This window comes from Pogona vitticeps, chromosome 2 (assembly GCF_051106095.1).
Source record: "Pogona vitticeps strain Pit_001003342236 chromosome 2, PviZW2.1, whole genome shotgun sequence".
Taxonomy (NCBI): Eukaryota; Metazoa; Chordata; class Lepidosauria; order Squamata; family Agamidae; genus Pogona; species Pogona vitticeps.
In genome coordinates this window covers 229,867,991-229,887,870 of record NC_135784.1, presented here as the reverse complement: position 1 = coordinate 229,887,870, position 19,880 = coordinate 229,867,991, and the positions used below count along the sequence as shown (strand labels likewise).

The 19,880-nt window shown below is 40.7% G+C and overlaps 1 protein-coding gene across 1 annotated transcript; it reads left to right on the top strand.

Annotated features, from left to right (window-relative positions):
* Window positions 1-1,426: 1,426 nt before the first annotated feature.
* On the top strand, window positions 1,427-16,954 carry CDC37L1 (cell division cycle 37 like 1, HSP90 cochaperone). Its single transcript, XM_072992150.2, has 7 exons — window positions 1,427-1,627; window positions 3,539-3,820; window positions 6,368-6,458; window positions 7,146-7,261; window positions 8,969-9,091; window positions 12,449-12,610; window positions 14,894-16,954. The coding sequence occupies exons 1-7, from the start codon at window positions 1,541-1,543 to the stop codon at window positions 14,975-14,977; spliced, it is 945 nt and encodes a 314-aa protein (XP_072848251.2). The 5' UTR covers window positions 1,427-1,540; the 3' UTR covers window positions 14,978-16,954.
* The last annotated feature ends 2,926 nt before the right edge of the window (window positions 16,955-19,880 follow it).

Below are 19,880 nucleotides of genomic sequence, written 5' to 3'. Positions count from 1 at the left end.
TGGGGGGGGGAGAGGATTCGGCACAAAAGCGGGGGGGCGGAGTTGGGGGGAAGAGAGGTCCCCTTGCTGGTCGTGCGCCTGGAGAAAGGCCGTCGCCCATCGAAACTTAGTTTCTGGTCCGAACGGTTCCCAGCCCGGTATCGCCCCATGTAAGAAAGGGAAGCGAATCCCCTCCTCCCGAGAATCTGGTGACTCCCAAACGCAGCCGCTTCCTCCTGAAGCCCCGAGCTTGGACGATTCGTTTTATCCTCAAAAAAGGGAATCTCGTGAAGAGCGTTAAGATTGCCCTGCGGGCCCCGAACCTCCTTCCCCCGCCCAGCGTCCTGTTCGCAGGGAGGCCACCCCACTCTGCCGGTGAGCTCCATTCATCTGCGGGGTTTAGTAAATAACTGCATTTCTGCCTGTTGGGGGAATTAAAGAGGGTGAGAGGGAAAGCAGAATATTGTCCTGCTTCGAAGACTTAACAGATTTATTTCATTTGTCTTTCCAAATCCATTTCATACACAACTGCGTCTGTGTAAAAAAAAAAAAAAAAAAAAGGCAGTCTTGATCCACGGAAACTCACTCTCAAATAAATCTTAGACTTTATTAAAGCTTCCCCGTATTACGTGTTTTCCCCCTTTCCTACTTTTCTTTGCTCCATTAATTTTACTTTTGGTTGTTGTGGGTTTTTCCGGGCTCTTTGGCCGTGTTCTGAAGGTTGTTCTTCCTAACGTTTCACCAGTCTCTGTGGCCATGGGTATCTTCAGAGGACAGGACTCAGAGAGAACAGAGTGCTGTCCTCTGAAGATGCCCATGGCCACAGAGACTGGCGAAACGTTAGGAAGAACAACCTTCAGAACACGGCCAAAGAGCCCGGAAAACCCGCAACAACCATTAGATCCCGGCCGCGAAAGCCTTCGCAAATACAATTGTACTTTTATTGCCCCGGCTCCATCCCACGGAGTCGTAGGAGATGTAGTTATGATGATAAAAGGCAGGCTCGGCCGGTAGAGCGCGCTAGTTAGTGCTCGTCCTCGAACTACAACAGGGAATTTCCAAACTGCAAATCCCAGGATCCTACAGGATGGAGCCCTGATGGCATCCTTTCCCTTCTCTGTGTCCTGCAGAGATGCCCGACATGCCGAGGATGGCGCAGGGAAGGCGTCCCTTTCTCTCAAGGGTCCACAAAACCCTCCCCGCTGCTTCTCTTCTTCCCCCCTCCCCCGGCCCGGGTATCGCTCAGGCTTCGCGAAGGAGCCCAGCTTTCCAAAGAAGAAGAGTCGGCGCCACGCGCCCCCCCCGCAGGCCAGCACGCGCTTCACAAGCCAAGCCCTCCCCGTCTCCTAGCAACCACTGAGGCTTCCTTGTTCTCACGTGACAGAGCCAGCGTGGGGAACGCCTAACGGAGGGACGCCGCCTTGTTGCTGCTGCTGTTATTGCCGGAAGTAGCTGGGGACTCTGTTTCCGGTCGGGGTCCGTAACAGCCCCGGGTGGCAGCGGAAGTCCGGTGAAGGGGGTCCGATTATTTGGTTTCTCCTTTTGGGCGACGCGAGAGGGGATGGCGTTGTGGCGGCCGCCGCCGCCGCTGCCCTCCCGTGATCTCTGCCCCGCGCGGGAGGAGGAGATGCCACAGCCAAACGCGCAGGTATACCGTCGATCGCGCCGTTGCTCCCTCACGTACGGCCTGCCGCGGGGAGGGGTGGGGTGGGGTGCGCACAAATGCGGGGAGCCGAACCTCCCGTTCCAGGTGCCAGAGGAGGCGGAGGGAGGGTTCCCCTTCTTTATCCCTCAGTCGGCAGTAGCCAAGCAGAGGGGCGGCCTCGGGACTCGAACACAGCTTCTCGGGCTCGGAAGAGATGGCAGGGCGCTCCCCTTGCCCTTCCCTCGTGTTGTTCTTGAAGATAGGGTTTGGCCTTCTGAACTGGGCGTGGGCGTCATTTGGTGCATCAGAGTTAATGAGAGAACTCCTAAAAATGTCCTCTTTATTTTTTAGTATTGGGTGAGGTTTGAAGTTGCCCAAAAAGGTCTGCCAAGGGACTGTTTTGTGGAAATATGGGATGAAATGTGTTGAAGCCAAGCTGAGGTTTCTGCAGCTGGTTCACCCTCGCCCCTAAATGCGCCAAGAGGGATGAGGGGCCCTGAGGAATGAGATTTGTACAATGAGGTGTGACAGAGATCATCTTCGGTGGACAGCCTTCCCTGTTTCCTATCAGTTCTGTGTTGCTGCAATATGGCATGTGACCGATCACATGTACCAATTTGCCACCTCTGTGGTCCACGTGATGTGGTTCCAGATGTGTTACTGTGAAAATTTATTCTGCCAAACTGTTTCCAGGTCACGTTTGGACATGTTTAAACAAATGTGTTTGATAGGATTGTAGCTTTAGACAACAATCCTGTGCATAGTTAATCCAGGAGAACGTTTTATTGCACTCAAGAGGTTTTTACTTTTTTGTATATGTGTATGGGATCACACTATTGGTAGGACAGGATCACTAAAGGGAACCATAGTTATTGTTAACTTTAATTCCTTTACTTATTTTTTAGCGGTGTTGTATTTATAAGCAGTCTCTGTGTATGGATGATGCTGATATTTTATTATAGAAATCATTGTAATATGAAATTTAGGAGTGCCATATGTTTTAAATTAACATGATTATGAGCCCTTTGTGCTGCAGCATGTTAAGTGTGTTTGCCTATCCAATCACACCCTATCAAAGCACTTTAAAAGGCTCAAATAAATCCCTATTTTCCTCTTTCTTTTACTTTAACTTCAAAAGCTTTAGTGCAGTGACTGGCTAAGAGCACTCTTGAATGACCCCAAATGGTAAGATAGAATATATCATTGTAAAAGCATAAGAACAAAAATGCAACACAAATCTCAGTGCAACCTTAGTTTTATATGAGTGGTAGCCTTAAGTTAAGAGGCGTGGTGACGCTGGGGGCTAAACCGCAGAAGCCTGTGCTGTAGGGTCAGAAGACCAAGCAGTCGTAAGATTGAATCCACGTGACAGAGTGAGCACCCGTCACTTGTCCCAGCTTCCGCCAACCTAGCGGTTCGAAAGCATGCAAATGCGAGTAGATTAATAGGGACCACCTCGGTGGGAAGGTAACAGCGTTCTGTGTCTAAGTTGCACTGGCCATGTGACCACGGAAGATTGTCTTCGGACAAAACGCTGGCTCTATGGCTTGGAAACGGGGATGAGCACCGCCCCCTAGAGTCGAAGACGACTGAACAAAAATTGTCAAGGGGAACCTTTACCTTTGCCTAGCCTTAAGTTATTGAAAATACTTATTACAGTAATTATCATTGTGATGTTCTCTGCAAATATCTAGTTGGATCTGGCCATAGAAATGATACCCTCAGAAGTAGTGTATCCTTCTTCTTTTAATTCTTAGCTTTTTAAGCTGCAAACCCCTCATTTTAGATAATTTTCTGTATAGTCCTTGGGGCATGTCTGTCTCAGAAATGAGCTCATTTGTCTGCAAGTTTTATTGCAAGCCCTGCCTGTCTTACTCTCAAGAAATGTAAAGCTTTCCTCCCTTTAACATGCAGATTTATAATGATGGGATTGAACTGGCATGTCAGCAACAAAAGGAATTTGTAAAGAATTCTGTGGAATGCAAATGGAATTTAGCAGAAGCCCAGCAGAAACTTGGCAGCTTAGCACTACACAATTCTGAATCCCTGGATCAGGAACATGCCAAAGCACAGGCTGAAGTTGCCGAATTGCGGTGGAGGGAGGAAGAGTGGCGCCGCAAAGAAGAGGCATTAAGGCAAAAAGAAAGACAGGATCTGTGGAACACTGATGTTTGCAGCAAGGAGGTATTTAATAAGGTATGGAACAAGCTGGCTTGCATAAAACCAAAACCACCCTTCCATAAGAGGCACTGGTGTCACATAATAAATTTAGAGCATTTATATAGCACCTGTCCAAATTCTGGCTTCTGCCAGTGTTTCTGACAGGATTAATATCTGCCCAAATTTGTCTTTTGCTACTTCATAGGAATAGTGTCCGTGTTCAGATTTCAAAGTGCAGATTTTTTTTGGTACACCGGCTTGGCTCGAAAGAGCCTCGTGGCGCAGTGGTTAAACCGCTGTACTGCAGCCAAAACTGTGCTCACGACCTGGGGTTAAATCCCAGGTAGCCGGCTCAAGGTTGACTCAGCCTTCCATCCTTCCGAGGTCAGTAAAATGAATACCCAGCTCGCGGGGGGGGGGGGGCAATATGTAGCCTGCATAATTAACTTGTAAACCGCCCAGAGAGTTCTTGAAGCACTATGGGGCAGTATATAAGCAGCACGCTTTGCAAATTCAGAAACAGGGCTTTGATCTAAAAGCAATTAAGCCAGAGTGCTTTGCTGCTCCCATTTAGTTTAGTAGTCTGACTCTTGGATCAGTACACTAACAATGCCATCCTGCATACAACTATTCAGAAATAAGCTCCATTGGGTTCAAAGATCCTCACTCCAAAGTCGATGGGTATAGGACTGCAACCTAGAATAGTTAAATTTAGGTTTGCTTTCATACTTGGGCACTTTAGTATGCATAGCTTTGACACTGTTGGATAGAAGTGGAACTAAAATATACCACATCTATGGCACTAACATTTTTACAAATTTGGATCTATCCATCCTTTGGGCAAGATTCAATTACATGCGCACTCAGAATGAAGTGTCATTCAACAGAATTCCTACTCTCATTTAAATTGTCCTAGAATTAATAGCTTCCCTCATGCCCCTTATTAGTTTCATCTGTTCAGTCCTTATGACTTTGGTATTACTGAATTGTCAATATTTAGTCTATTCCTGGTGTGGGTAGTTCTGAACAGCAATGATGGACAACTTAGTTCAGTGAGCAGATTACAATTTCTCATAAAAAGATAAGGGGCAAGCTGCTGATAAGGGAGATTCAGTATCACTTTTTCATTCCACACTGGCCAAGCCAGTGTTCCAAAAAAAATCACCATAATACAGTATTTAAAAAAGATGGAATCTGGTAAAAGGTGGGAAGGACAACCAGAAAAACTGGACTCTAATAAATTAGCCAAGTGATTGTCAGTTCTTTCTAAAATCTCAGGTTCAAAAAATCAAATTTTGAGTTGCTTTGATAAGTTCTTCCATTTTCTCCTTATGTGTATGAAGCAAATTTTACTGATATTGCCCTGGAATCTGAACTTGGAACAATTACCATCTGTTTTCTCCAAACCCATTTCTCTAGCATTGTTTTGTTCTTAGGATGAATTATTTGAAAAATTGCTTGTAAGCTGCTAAAGCATGATTTACTTATTCATTTTGTGTCTGTTCTGCTTTTCCGCTGTGATGTAGAGTCCCAAGACATTTTACAGCATGTTTTAAAAACAGTAAATGCAACTAAAATCAGTAGTAAGTTGTAATTTTAAAATTTATGTAAACACATTTAATTAGCTTAAAGCAATTGAAAACATTTAAAATACATTGGAGAGAGTGAAAGTGTGTTATCACTCTGTAAAAGGTCCTTTTACCACAGTCCATTCAGTTGTCAAAGGTCTGCCAGAGGAGAAATGTGTTTGTCTGCCACCAGAAGAACAGTGTGAAAGACTTGCACAGATTCAGAACGCCCATCTACAAGTCTCCACATGCTCCCCAAAGATCTTAAAATCAAGAAGCCTCTGATGGGGACATACAAATCCTTTAGATAGCCTAGATCCAAGTAATATAGGTTACTCAATTTATGCTGTGCTACAGAGATTCTTTTTGAGGAAGAATCAAGGCATGAAGGCAAAAAAACCCACCTTTTCACACGCTGCCACCAGTTGATCACTAAATCAACGTACTTAGGAAAGATGAAGGTCAATTCATCACTGTCTTTTGAATAAAACAGGTTTACTGATTATAGATGTTTCTATAATAATTCATAAGTATCTTCTTCAGGTTCATCAAGCATCAATAACAATCTTCTATATTATCTTACAGGTTACTATTCACTCCTCAGACTAATCACTCCTCAGATTCCCAAACTAACTCAGCATAATATTCAGCATAATAAGGGTGAACCTCGTGGCGCAGTGGTTAAACTGCTGTACTGCAGCTAAAACTGCTCATGACCTGGGGTTCAAATCCCAGGTAGCCGGCTCAAGGTTGACTCAGCCTTCTATCCTTCTGAGGTCGGTAAAATGAGTACCCAGCTCGCTGGGGGGGCAATGTGTAGCCTGCATAATTAAATTGTAAACCGCCCAGAGAGTGCTTGAAGCGCTATGGGGCGGTATATAAGCAGCACGCTTTGCTTTGCTTTTGAACACCACAGTGAGTTTCAAAAAAGGTAGCTGTGCAATAATCATGTCTTCTTACTAAACTATTTATGATTTCCTAAATACTCAGTCAGCAGTGTTATTCTGTTTGCCAGAGTTTCATTAATCAAAAGGAGATGACAGAAACTGAAGATGATGCATCTAAGTCATTCATGCAAAAGCATGAGCAGAAAATTAGGCATTTTGGTAAGTTCACTTTTTTCTCCTGAATCTTTATGTATTATACCATGTAACAGTATCATATCAACTATGTGAAGTCCCATTTTAGAAAGTGTCACATTTAGCATAAATTCCATATTCATGCTCCCTTCCTAGCATTAACCTTAAGTGATGAGAAATATGGAAAACAATCTCTGTTAAATTCATAGGCTGAAGTCTTGTTGGCAGTTCTAAATATGCAGTGGTGATGACAGCAGTGTATGGGGATTTCATACTGTATACAAGTTTGTTGAATTGTGTACAAGTTGTGTGCGCCTGAAAATCACCTTTAATTAGCAGCAAATCTCCTTGGTCACTTTTCAAGAGGATTTCAGCCAGAGTATACTTCAGGATGATTACAGCAACATACCTTACTTGCATGCTGTGATGATTTCATACAGTAGGACCCCCATAACTGTGGGATTGGTATCTGTTGTTTTACTTATCCATAGTTTGCCACATCCCCATATGCAACATACAAGGGCATCCTCTTACGGCCTTTGTCCTTTTGTATATAGGATTCCCCATATCCATGTTTTCAGCCATCCACAGTAGATCATGGAACCAATTCCCTGCAGATATGGGGGTCTTACTGTATTCATCTTAGGGCCCAAAGTGTTACAGAACATTTCTTTGCAAAAGAACTGTTTTGGTTTAATGTCATTATTTTTCCAGGCATGTTGAATAGATGGTTGGACAGTCAGAGATTCCTCTCTGAACACCCATATCTTGTCTGTGAAGAAACCGCTAAATATCTCCTCTTATGGTGTTTTCATCTAGAAGCTGAGCAGGTATAATTTAGAAGTTATCCTCATTTAAAAGGGAGCAGAAGTTTCTTCTTCTTTACCTCATTTTGTTGCTAGTAGAGATTTCTAGATTTTTCCTACTTTTTTGCTTCATCTGGTTCTAGACGTCTTGACTTCCTAATGGAGCACATAAACACAAAGTTCCCAGTCTATACCAAAACTCAGATGTTCTTCAGTTGTCAGATGGCACTATAGGACACTATAATGATATCATCTTTTCTGCTTGGCTGAACCATCACAGAATCAGCAGAGGGCAACAAGAAGATCTGATTTTGAAGAACCTGAAGTAACAAATTTCTGTCTGTAGCATAAGCCTACTTATACTGATTTCAGATTTAGGCTTATAAATTAAATTTAAAAGCCTAAATCCCAAATCTGTGTGTTATATATCATACAGTAGTGCCCCGCATAGCGACGATAATCCGTTCCGGAAAAATCATCGCTATACGGATTCGTCGCTATGCGGAACAAAAAGGCCCATAGGAATGCATTAAAACGCGTTTAATGCGTTCCTATGGGCAAAAAACTCAGTTATGCAAAAATCCTCCATACGGCCGCCATATTCGCTGCCCAGTAAGCGAGGAAAGGGTGCGAAAACACTGCGGGCGGCCATTTTTTTTACCCGGTGGCCATTTTGGAACCGCCGATCAGCTGTTAGAAAAAACATCACTATGCAAAAATCGGTAAGCGAAACAGCTTACCGATCGTCACAAAGCGATGTTTTACCATTTAAAACATTGCAATGCGATCACTTTTGCGATCGCAAAAAAAGCCATCGCTATGCGGATTTGTCGTTAAACGGGGCACCCATTATGCGGGGCACCACTGTATTTGCAATTTGATATTTAACAAGACTTAGATACCTTTTAAAAGGTAATGACCAGAATTCTTTGGGTGTTTGTATAAAGTTTGCCCAACCTGCTGTGGCTAACTGCATCTAATTGATGAGGTGCTGGAGTACAGTTAGGCACATGGCCAAGTACTGGCACCTTGGTAATTAATTAGTCACAGCTAGCCATGGCAAGTTACGCATGACTTATTAAGAATTAGCAGGATTCTGGTCAATGTTTTGTTCTGAATTGACAGCTAGTCTTCATATCCTCTTGCTAGCTGTGAATTGGCCTCTTTAAAAAGCATCAGCATAGAAAGTTTTCACACTGACGCTACACCATGGTGGCTGCAGTTTGCCCACACTTTGTCCTCTTTTGAGCACACTTTACTATGGTTTTCTTTTCCAGTTCTATTAATTATTTTCAAATTTAGATGTTTTTGAATTTATTTCATTACTTGTAGGGATTTTCAGAAGAGGAGTATCCGAGTAGCTTATACATCTTTCTCAGATCTATGTACTCATCATTTGAAGCGATTAGTATAGCTAATTGTTTTAGACGATGAGCTAAGATGTTCACATGTGAGAACTCATCTGTCCCAGCAGATTAAGTGACAGCTGTCTAGATAATTAAGAGGCTAAAGGGGAAAATCATTTCACATTAACCCCCACTGAAAATAGCTTTGTCTCTGGTAGCTGCTGAGAGCTAACAACTGTGGAAAAGACTTATGTGTGGCATGGGTAAGATCCAGTTTTGCTACAGTGTAACATAGGTTAATGGCACGTTATTTGATGCTAATCTGTTGTGGTGAGAAAGAAAAAATGTGTTGCATGTTAACTTGTTATAACTGCCTTCTTTTCAGAAAGGAGCTCTGATGGAACAAGTAGCTCATCAAGCAGTGGTGATGCAGTTTATTATAGAAATGGCCAAGAGCTGCAATGTGGATCCACGGGGATGTTTTCGTCTTTTTTTCCAAAAAGCTAAAGTGAGTTATGGAGAGTGAGGATAGAGGGCTGCCTTGCATTGGTTGCCTGTTCACTTCCACATCGATTTTAAAGTCCTAATGATTACATACAAAGCCCTAAACGGTTTAGAACCTCGATACTTGGTGGAGCGCCTCCTCTCCCCAGATCTACCAGCACCACTCAAACTAGTCAGGAGGGGCAATTGAGGGGGCCTAATGGCAAGGGAGGTCCAGAAAGAAAAGGCAAGACACCGGGCCTTCTCGGCAATGGCCCCTTCTCTTTGGAACAAACTCCCCTCCGAGATCCATTTGGCTCCCTCGCTGGGCATCTTTAAAAACCAGCTTAAGACCTGGTTATTAAGACAGGCCTTCCCTCCAGGCACTACATAATTTATTCTTTCATCCCATCTTGAGTTATTGTTATTGTATATTGTTGATAAATTGTTATTATATATTAATTGTTTTTATTTTCTCTGTTGTGAGCTGCCCAGAGTAGACAATGTCTAGATGGGCGGCATATAAGTGCAATCAATCAATCAATATTGTTTGAGGAATCCATTTTAAAGCTTAGGAGGAAAAAAATAATCTTTGGTAGCTGGATGTGAAAATACGTAAGAAGTACTCCAGACTATGTGGGTGCTGAGGGTCTATCATTGTCCATCTGTTTCCTCCCACTAAAGAACTTTGTATCTAGAGAGAGAGAGAGAGCACTGTCTAGTGGACTTCTTCCAAACTGCTCAGTCTCTTTTAAAGTGATGAAATTCATTACAGCAAATAGCTACTGAATGTTCCCCTCTTTAAAGAGTGCCTCTATACAAATGAACAACTAAGAATATTGGTATTTATCAAGCAGGTTTATTATAAAACTTCACATTCTGCTATAATAGCAAGTTTCAATGCTTGACTTAATTCTGAAAAACTTAATTCATTGAAAGCTATTACCGTAATCCTTTACTTGAATCCTTAATTCTATAATGATACCATAGCCGTAAACATATCTACTTTGAAGAGATTTCCATTTGTTTGGGATCCAGTTTTTTTAAAAGTACCTATTTTTTACTTGCTTTGTAGCAAAATGTCTTGGGTGGGGTGCAATAAATGAAAGCAGACTAAAATAAGGTAATGTAAAACAAGTTAATAAACTAAAACCCACAATCTAGTAGATCCAAGAAGACCACATTCTTACTAAGTTAATAAATGCCAGGCCTTAATTTGACATCAAAATGGGGACAATGTATTACCTCAAAGAGGAAGGTATTTCACATCCAGAATGCTACAGCTGAGACGGCCCTTTCCCACATCCGCATTAAGTGTACCATGTCCAGTGATAAGGCATGGCGGAGGGCCCTTTGTAATATAAATTGTACCAACACTGTTTAAATTGCTTTATGAAAATGAAATATAATGTTGACATTTGGGTTCAGAAACAAGGAAGGAAAGGTAAAAAGTTGGTTTTTTAAAAATTGGATACATAGTTGTACAAGTTGCCAGTCTGGTGTAGTGAACAGAATGATGGATTGGGACTTGGAAGACCTCGGTTTGTGTTTCCACTCAGTCATGGAAACTCATCTTACATGTCTTTTACACTTTGTTAGGATAACAATATCATAGTCAATATCACACCGAGGGTGACAAAGTGGATCTATCTCATGGTTGCATGGGACCCTTGTTTTGAGACGTTTAATGTAAGAGATTTATACTGTACTCAAATTGCCATCCTAATGATGTGTCTTAAGAAAGAAAAACTTTTGTACTTTATGGTAGCAGCCCAAGTGGATTTAATTTAAATCAGTTTTTTTGTGTTGGCTGAGAGTTTAGAGTTCATCTTTTGGGCTTCAGTTTGTCAAAGGCAGTTTTAGCTCTTGATGACTGATCATTGCCATCATAAACTTCAAAAACATCAGGGAAGACTAAATAAAAATTTTATAGGCTGAAGTTGAAGTGTCATTATTCTGCAGTGCTGCTTTTCCCCATCATTACTTGGGAAATTATTAAAAAAAACTTGTGCTAATCCATAAAATAAAAATGAAGGATCTATGCACAGTATGAGAAACTATGAATATCTCATAAAATGTATGTATTTATGAAAATCACATAATTAAACTTCCTTTAAAGCAGAATTTGGCTTACCTATCTGTAGAATCTTACCTTGTAGATTTTTCCCCAGAAGATATACAGTGGCCAGAATCCAACAAAAAAGAAAGCATAAAAGAAAAAAAGCTTCATAACCAATGAACAGGTGCCCATTTAAATCCATGAAATACAGTATATTAAAGTATTTGTCAGAATTAATATTTTTTGGTTTGGCACATAAACAGTAGCGTTGGTGCTAAGTGAGGAACATAGGCAGAGATTTGTCATCAAATGCTATGTAGTGCCATTTGTTTATAATTCTTTTTTTGTGGCTTTCTATGTAAAGGGTTTGATTGACATAAAAAGGTGGGCCTCTCGCTCTTCTTGTTCTTCAGTCAGTTGTGCATTTTGCTACTTTCCAAATAAACCATTAAAAACATTTGATCCACCACCACCCCTGCAAAGGTTTTGACTGATTCTTCCTCTCCTTGCTAAAGCATAAAGCCATCTAGCAACCAAGTAGAACAACAGTATTTGTTGTGATTGCATGTTGCAATTGCATGAGTTCCTTCCAGTGGCCGAAATCCCATTGGTGTTAATTTACCTGAAAGGGGAATGGGGCTTTTAAAATTAAATTAAAGATATCTTCAGATGATGACATCATCTAGCTTTCCCAGTATAAATTTGTGCCGACTGGGTTTCAGCTAATATCTTTATTTTACTTAATAAATTCAAAAATTACCAGGAGTTTATTCTGAAGTTATTTGATTGTACAATATATGTACATTTTCTTTGCTTCCTTAGCTATGTGCACAAATTCATTGCTACTCAAAATCAGTACAGTGGAACCTTGCAAATGATAGAAATATTTAAAAACTCTGACTTAAAAAAAACTAGTCGTTCAACATGCTCAAATCATTTCCTTTTACTAGAGTATCTATTTTAATTGTATTTTAATTGTTTTATCTTTTTATTGTATTTTAATTGTTGTAAGCCGCCCAGAGACCTTTGGGTAGAGTGGGCGGCATACAAGTTAAACAAACAAACAACAGGTGATTTAGATTTATGCAATTTGGGTAGTTTAAATCATGGTAACAAATTGCTTCTCATTCATGAATTGCTGGATCCATGCCTGGGAGCCTGTTTCAGTGCAGTTCCAGAAAACAACAAGCCTCTTGTTAGTTAGTAGCAATCTCCTGTTACAGCATGTGCCATTTCTTACAGTTGATGTAAAGCTGCAGTTGGCTTCTGGCCAGTGAAACAAGTGCGCTGTGTACAGTAATTGCTTTTTGGTCTGTTTCTCAGACAGGGGAAGAAGGCTATTTGGACGCATTTAAAAACGAACTGGAAGCATTCAAAACAAGAGTGAGGATTTGTTCCCAATCACAGAAATTTCAAGCAATGCCTGTTCAGAAGCCCTTGTTTCACACTGATAATTCTATAGGAGGACTTGCATCTTTTCCACAGGTAAGACCTGCTTAACTGTATTTCTAGTGAATTTATACCTAGTTTAAGGTAGTTTCTGCCATCTTTACACTTAAATGTCTTTCTAGGAAAAGTGGTGTGTTTGTTGTTTTTTGTTTTTGTAACTTTTTTGTAACATGATTCATCTTACGAGTAATTTGTTTCTCACCACTAAATGCAGTAAAAGCCTGGAAAAGCACCATGCACACACAGAGTTTGGGGCCTCCCTGGCTAAGGGAAAACCCATCTTGTTTTGAGTTTTGCTGCTGTGAAGAAAGTGGTTGGGCTAGCACAGTCTTGTCTTGAATGAGTAGATGACTTGAAATTCCATCAGGCCAGCAAGCAGAGAGATGGAGTCCTCTGTTTCTTCTCTCCCTAGCACAGAGACTGAATTAGTCACTGGAAGAAGAAATCCTCCATACCCAGCATCAAAACACAGTTCACCATCCCACCTGAACTAATTTCTGTCAGACTAGCACAAAGATAAAATAGTGCCACTGGTTGGGTGGGTGATTACAGAACCAGGTCACAGATATGGTGGTAGGTCTTGAAGGATTTTAGAAGCTGGCTTGTTCAAAACGATCTTCTTTCATAGCTCATGAGCACAGTTAATCTATATAAGAAATGTTGCTTCTGGTCAGCCTGATATGAGCTGTAAGTAAGAAATACCATCCCAAGGATAGGACAAGGAAGTCTTTAATTACCAAAAATTACCACTACTGGAAGCAGTGATTTTTGGTAATTAAAGACTTCCTCTTTCCATCCCATTTTCCCTATGGCTTCTCAACAATGGAAGGATTTACTGAGAACCTGTAGGCCCTTGGATAGAAGGGGAAATGTTTAATCTTCAAAAAAATTGCTGTGGCTGATGACAACATCAGTCTTTTGCCACAGAACATTCATGAACAGGCAGGCTGTCAGCCAGTGCTTTGAAATTATCTGTTTTGGGATATGAAGTGGAAGACACACTGTTGAAAATACATGGAACATCAGTGAGTTTTATAAGACTTGCCTACTCAGATATCTCACCTCCAGTTCTGTTTGTGCCTTGGGACCTTTCCTAACATAGGTCAGCTTTCATTTCCATGTAATGGATCCCAGCAGATAGTGTGCATGCCATTATTTCTGGCTCCGGATAGCATGTATGATCTCTCTCTCTCATCCTGATAAGAACTCTGGAAGTTATTTTAAGTGAGATAGTGTGACTTTCTCAAAGTCATCTAGTTAGCTTTGTGGCTAAGCAGGTAGTTGAACTTAAGCCAGCTTGCTCTAAGTCCAGCAGTCCAAACTAGATGTTGTGAAGTGGCAACTTCCATCAGCTCTAGCCAGCATAGCCAGTGGGATGGGATCATGGGAGCTGAACCAGCAACATCTACAAGGCCACACATTCCCCTCCCTTGCTCTAACCGCTACATTGCTGTGGCTGCTACTCCCCATGTTCTAGGCTGTGGAGTGACTCCGTGAAACTGTAAATTTGCAGTCACCCTTTGGACTCAGTCATTGTTGAAACATATACACTTACAGTGGATAGAAGGGAGCATTCCAGCCTCATTCTCTATGATTCCCGTTTCAGAGTCCTCCTACATGTGGAGGGCGATGAGACTGAAGAGGAGAGACTGCACTGTTTGTGGGTGTTCTTTGTGTGAATCAGGCCCTGGAAAGTCAGTGCCCCGACTCACTTGAAGAGCTCTCCTTTCTCTGCAGTTCATATGTCGGGGAATAGTGAATCCAGAAAAGGTGGTGGGATAGTGTGCTCTCCTCTACCCATTATAAGTGTATCTTCTTTAATAATGACGAATAGAACTGATTTCTTCTCCTAACCAGCTTCATTGGTATCAAGATCTCAAGTAGCTGGCATAGCTGATCAAAATATTGCTGTTACTACCAAGTTAAACTGTTGAGGAATTCTTCAGGCTCTGGAACATACCAGCGTGTTGTATCCTATGATGCCCTGCCTTTCCTGGAATCAGTTTCTTGGGTTCATTTTCATTACTTAAAATGATGGAGACGATGATCTGACTTCTGCACTAAATGGTTTGATTGACATGAAACAAGCTGCTGGTGCTAGTAACAGTTGCATAGAGGAAAACTCGATGGAATATGTGAGATGCCAACTCATATATGAGGATTGGTAGTAAGTAGTATAGGGTGAATGGTGCAAGTTGCAGTGTCCACAGGCCTGTGGGTGGTTAAGAGAGTGGAAGCCTGTTGCATCTTGGAGCAGAACAGCTGTTTTCCTTTGATGGAAATTGACTTTTGTGCTTATTGTGCTGTTCTTTGTTGCAGAATGCAGATTTACTTCAGGGTTGCAGCTTAAACTCAGTGGTACACAGAGAAGAGGAAGAACCTAAAATGATGGATACAGTATAGTGCTTCTGAGACTGAATCAATCACTCATATTACAAAGAGAAGAACACAACAGCTTTCTTCAGACTTATTTTTATGGGTGCTGCACTTTATTTTGAAGTTTTTTGTTTGTTTGTTTGAGCGGATAATCCAGAAACATTCTTGTCTTTTGTTTAGAAAATATGCTGCTAAGTTTTTTCATTTTTTAGAACAGGAGAATTCTTGTGTGTTGCTGAATGTGAAACTGGATGTTTTCTGCTACTACTAAACTTTGCCTTTTTAATTTTAGGATTGTAGTATGAAAAAAGGATCTGCACAATTGCAATGTTTACAGTTGATTGATTCTTGGAGGAATCTGCTTTAATCTTGTTAGAGATGCCCATGTCTCACTCTAAATGCTGGTGATCATTCTAATGCGTTCTATTGTTTGCATAATAGGCGCTTAAATCTGATTTTATCATGAATAGCAATAAATCACTGGTTGCTATTAGCATTGCATATTTGGGTGGCTCCTCAGATAAAATCATGTCCTTTTAACTCTTCTGCAGGGGTGAAATTGTTGTTTCCTGCTTTAAGATAAAGGCCTTTTACTGTTTATTTCAACACTTCCATCTTGATGTGTTAGTGACCACAGTTAACTAATAACAGAATTAGAAGCAGCATTTATATTTAGGAGCCATGCCCCCTGAGAAGTTGGATGCCTTTGAAAGAGAAAACTGAGAATTCTCAGTCACTGATGCGTGCCTGAGATGAAGAGAAATCAGTACTCCTTGGTTACCTCTATACTTTAGAATTTTTTCATAGTGTCTTCAAATGGCAGGCATAGGCAAGATATCACCTGTCAAGTGCTGTTGGACCACAGCTACCATCAGGCCTAGTCAGTGCAGCTGGTAGCTTGGGAGGCTGGGAGTTTCCGCACAGCAAGATCTGAAGGGCTGTGCTTTGCCTCTCGCTGACTTAAGGAAATTCTGGGTGCCAAATTAACTTAAAACTGTTTTAAATTGCATCTTGTGAGTATGAGCTGTGAAGTATTCTATTTTTGGTAGGTTGTTGGATGTTTCAGAACCAATAATCAGTTGACCATCTTCAAACCAAGACATGTTCAGTAGCCAAAAATGATTTTGACCTGGTCTTGGTTCCAGTATGAGGTCAATATAAACTGAACTCATTCAGTTTTCCCTGTGTATTAGCTGTGCAGTACCAAAAGTACAGTATGGAAAATTACCATCCCCAGTGCGTTGCTGTATCACAGTTCTCAGTGCTTCCATATAAGTATACTTTGGTGTGGGGATGTGTTGTAAAGATGAATGTGGTATTATCATTTCCTGCCAATGCACAGCCAGATCCACTGAGTGCATCTTAACCATGAAGCATCTTGAGTTGAGTATGTCCCTGAACCAGAAAGGTATTGTTGATTTGAAGGATTCTGCTGTTCATTTGGTCATGTTCCTTTGTTGCTATTTCAACTGGTAAGTAGGACTACGCATATAACCCTTTCACTGAGTTTGGCAATGGGAACTGCTATGGAGAAAGCTACTGAAACTCAAGCCATGTGCAAGTTCTCCCAGACTTCTGGGATTTTGGCCTATATCTGCAATATAATGTAAGCATTGGCTAAAAATAAACCATAAGTGTTGGGGAGTGAGTCCACATACCGTTGTGGCCTAGAACCTACAGTTAAAAGGGAAAGGCTGTGTTCTCTTTCTTCCGAGTGATAGTCTTTATTGCTGGAAGACTGAGAGGAGTAGTGTTGATTGTGAGATGTGAGGAATCATGACTATTTTATATTTTGTATAGAAGCAATGCCTAAGCTATGAGGATAAAATTGTCAGAAAGGTTAAATTGAATCTGTAGAGATTATGTATCAATAACATTGAGTGCTTGCGCGCAGAAACTTCTTCCATGTAAAGAATCATATTTTGAACAGCAGCTTCTTTGAATAATATTGTGTACATGTGTGTATTAAATAAAGCTTCTTGAACTTTATATTGAAAATTTTAACCCCAGACTCCACAGTGTGTTTGGAGTAGGAGCAGAAACCTGCAGCAAGGGGTCAACCACACTAGAATTGGTTAATCAGCTGCTAGTGGAACAGAAGATTGGAGCCTGTTGTTTTCATTAGAACTATTGAAAGTGTGACCCAGCCCGATAATCAGCCCATTGTCAGTATAAAGGACAGTATCAGAGCGTTTATTGAGTTATATAAGCATAAATAATGATATTGGCAAGATGCCTCCATTCCTTCAAAATCCTATATGAAAAACTAATACCTTGAGTACCTTGTAGGCCTATTAGTCCCTCCACCAGTATAGCTTAATAACAAAAAAATGAAAGATGATTTAAATAAATTTGTGCAACTCATTCTTATATTTGAATCTGTAATATATAGTTCTAATATTTGTCATTGGTGAGAACAGAACTCACATAATAAGGAAGGCATGTCATGTTTAAAAGACAGCATGGTGTGGATCAGAGAACTGAGCTGAAATATCACGTAGAAGAGGATACATGTTTTGGATATCAGGGAGCTACATATTGAGGCATTCCTGCTCCCCTGCCAGAGTAGCTAATGTGTCTTTACGCCTGCAGTCCCCCAATTTATACTAAAAACCTGCATCAAGCTAGAAGCAAGAGAGCAGGACGGTTGGAAAGTCCTCACTCCCCTGGCACTAGATACAGAAGCCAAGCACTGGATTTTGACCAGTATCTGTACCTGACATCTAGAAACATTAGAACCTGCCTCCTTGAATTCCAGCTTAATATGTTAAATGCTATTGACCTGAAACACTAACTGCTAGTATTAATATAAGAACTGCAGTTTGTTTGTCCCTATGATGATACTTTGCTGAAGAACATATCTGGCCAAGAAATCAAGATTTTTTTTAAAAAAAAACCTATTTTGTAAGGGGTAGAGGACAATGGGAGAGCCATAAGAAGTAAATAAACAAGTAACAAGATTCAAATACTGTATTGCTAACGTTACCTTGGCCATTTAATGCTATCCTGCTTCCATGGGACCTCCCATGTCCTTTGCACGTTTCATTGGTGAATGGCATTGTCTTTACTACTCAGATATTTGCAACACAAACCATACATTCATGGAAGCAACTCCCAATGAGTGTCATTTCCAGTTAGACTTGGGTGGATTATATACCTCTTAAGATTTCTCAAGGAAATTTCCTTGAAAGAAGGTAAGCATAATGAGGGAATACAAATTCAAGACATTTGCAGAAATCCTCAGCAAGAAGATTAAATCAAAGGAATGGTTTTTGCTTAAATGCACAGTGAATTGGCAAATTTGGAGAAAATCGTTGTGGAAGTGTCAGAGAGAAAAAATAATAGAGTTCCTTCCAGTCTTGAAGTGTTTAGCTGTTAAAAAGTGAGGAGATAATGTGCATAGCAGTGAGCCTTCACTACACCATAGTCTTAGATGCTTTTATCTGAGCTTGGAAGTCTTAGTGGTGTTGTCTATACTGTATCATGTTACTCTTGGGGATACTAAGAGCAGAAGAATGGTTTATTTGCAAAACTCTTAATAACCTCATATAATGCAAAATGTTTACTTATTGTTTGAAGGGAGCATTTTAGGCATTTTCTTACAAAAGTTACCACGTTTAAGTAATATTTTGTTGATGTCACTGATAGTGGGTTACTTTTAGGGTTTCATAAAATGAATTACTTTTAAAAGTTACTTTCAAAGTTCTGACTTTGATGCTCCTACCACACCATTCTTGGACAGGACACATCATTTTATATGATTCCTTGGACTCTATTGGTGAATATCACCTGGGTTTCAATACAATTTGTTAATTTAAAATGTACCCTCACCATCTTTTGCATCAAGTATAACCAGTTCCTGGCAAAGAAAAAATAACTGCCAGTTATTCATACAAATAGACAACACAAAGCCACCCTGTTTCATTTTACAAAGGCTCCCAACTAGTCTGATATTTGGGTCATGTGCAGCTGTCAGCAGAATCTACAAACTTCAGTTTCCTGCAATTTCTGCTAGAATTGCAGTTCCAAGTGTCAAAGGGGTTAGGATGTTTGATGGGGAGATTTAAAGTATTAATTTTGTACCTGTTCTAAACCTGGATGTCAATTGAAATTAATGCATTTTCCAGATATGTTTAAGGTGGTTGTCTTAAACATCATACATCATGCAGAAGCATATTTGCATTTACTGTTCAGTAAATCCAAAGAACCAAAGCCATTCCCTAACAGTTTTAACTATAAATACAAAGGCCTACAAATACTTTTTGCGTGCATGTCTATTTGGACCTGCAATTAATTCATCTGTTGTTTTTTTCCTAAAGATGGAGATTGTGGCTGTTCTCACCACAAAAGAGGGTTTTAATTACTAACCATGATCAGCTCCCAGTACAGAAGCAGGATGAACTAGACCTGGGACTAAAGCTGGTGAATATTACACCCTGCTTCACAGAACTCTGCTTTTAAAAACAAGCATATCTGCCATTTCACAAAGCCAAACTACAGTTGCTAAAATATGAGCTACAGGTATGCTTTGATTTGTTTGTTGGACCAAAACAAGGACAATCAGTCCATCAGGATGCTCAGGAGTCTTATAGTGATCTCAATAGGCGCTCTAGCCTGTGGAGTTCTTAGCAGGACATGCTGCTTTGTAATGTCATTAAAGGAAGATAATTTTAGAAACCTTAAGAGTGTGACAAGTTTGCTCCGCAGTATAATGTAACTTGTAAGGCTGCCCCAGGTGAGTTTTGAAAATGAAAAAATAACTAGCTGTTAATAAAATGTAATGTGTGTTCTAGTCAATGACATTTGGGGTACAGCAGGAAATATGTTTTAAAATCACAGGATGGCACAGTGCTGCTTAGTTGCATCAGTTGGTACATAGCTTTGAGCAAGGTGGGCATTCTCCAGAGATGTGGGCCTCCACTCACCCCTC

Coding starts and splice junctions, on each gene's coding strand:
- CDC37L1 (XM_072992150.2), top strand. CDS start 1,541: ATGGCGTTGTGGCGGCCGCCGCCGCCGCTGCCCTCCCGTGATCTCTGC. Junction 1,628..3,538: donor TGCCACAGCCAAACGCGCAG/GTATACCGTCGA, acceptor TTTAACATGCAG/ATTTATAATGATGGGATTGA. Junction 3,821..6,367: donor GCAAGGAGGTATTTAATAAG/GTATGGAACAAG, acceptor TCTGTTTGCCAG/AGTTTCATTAATCAAAAGGA.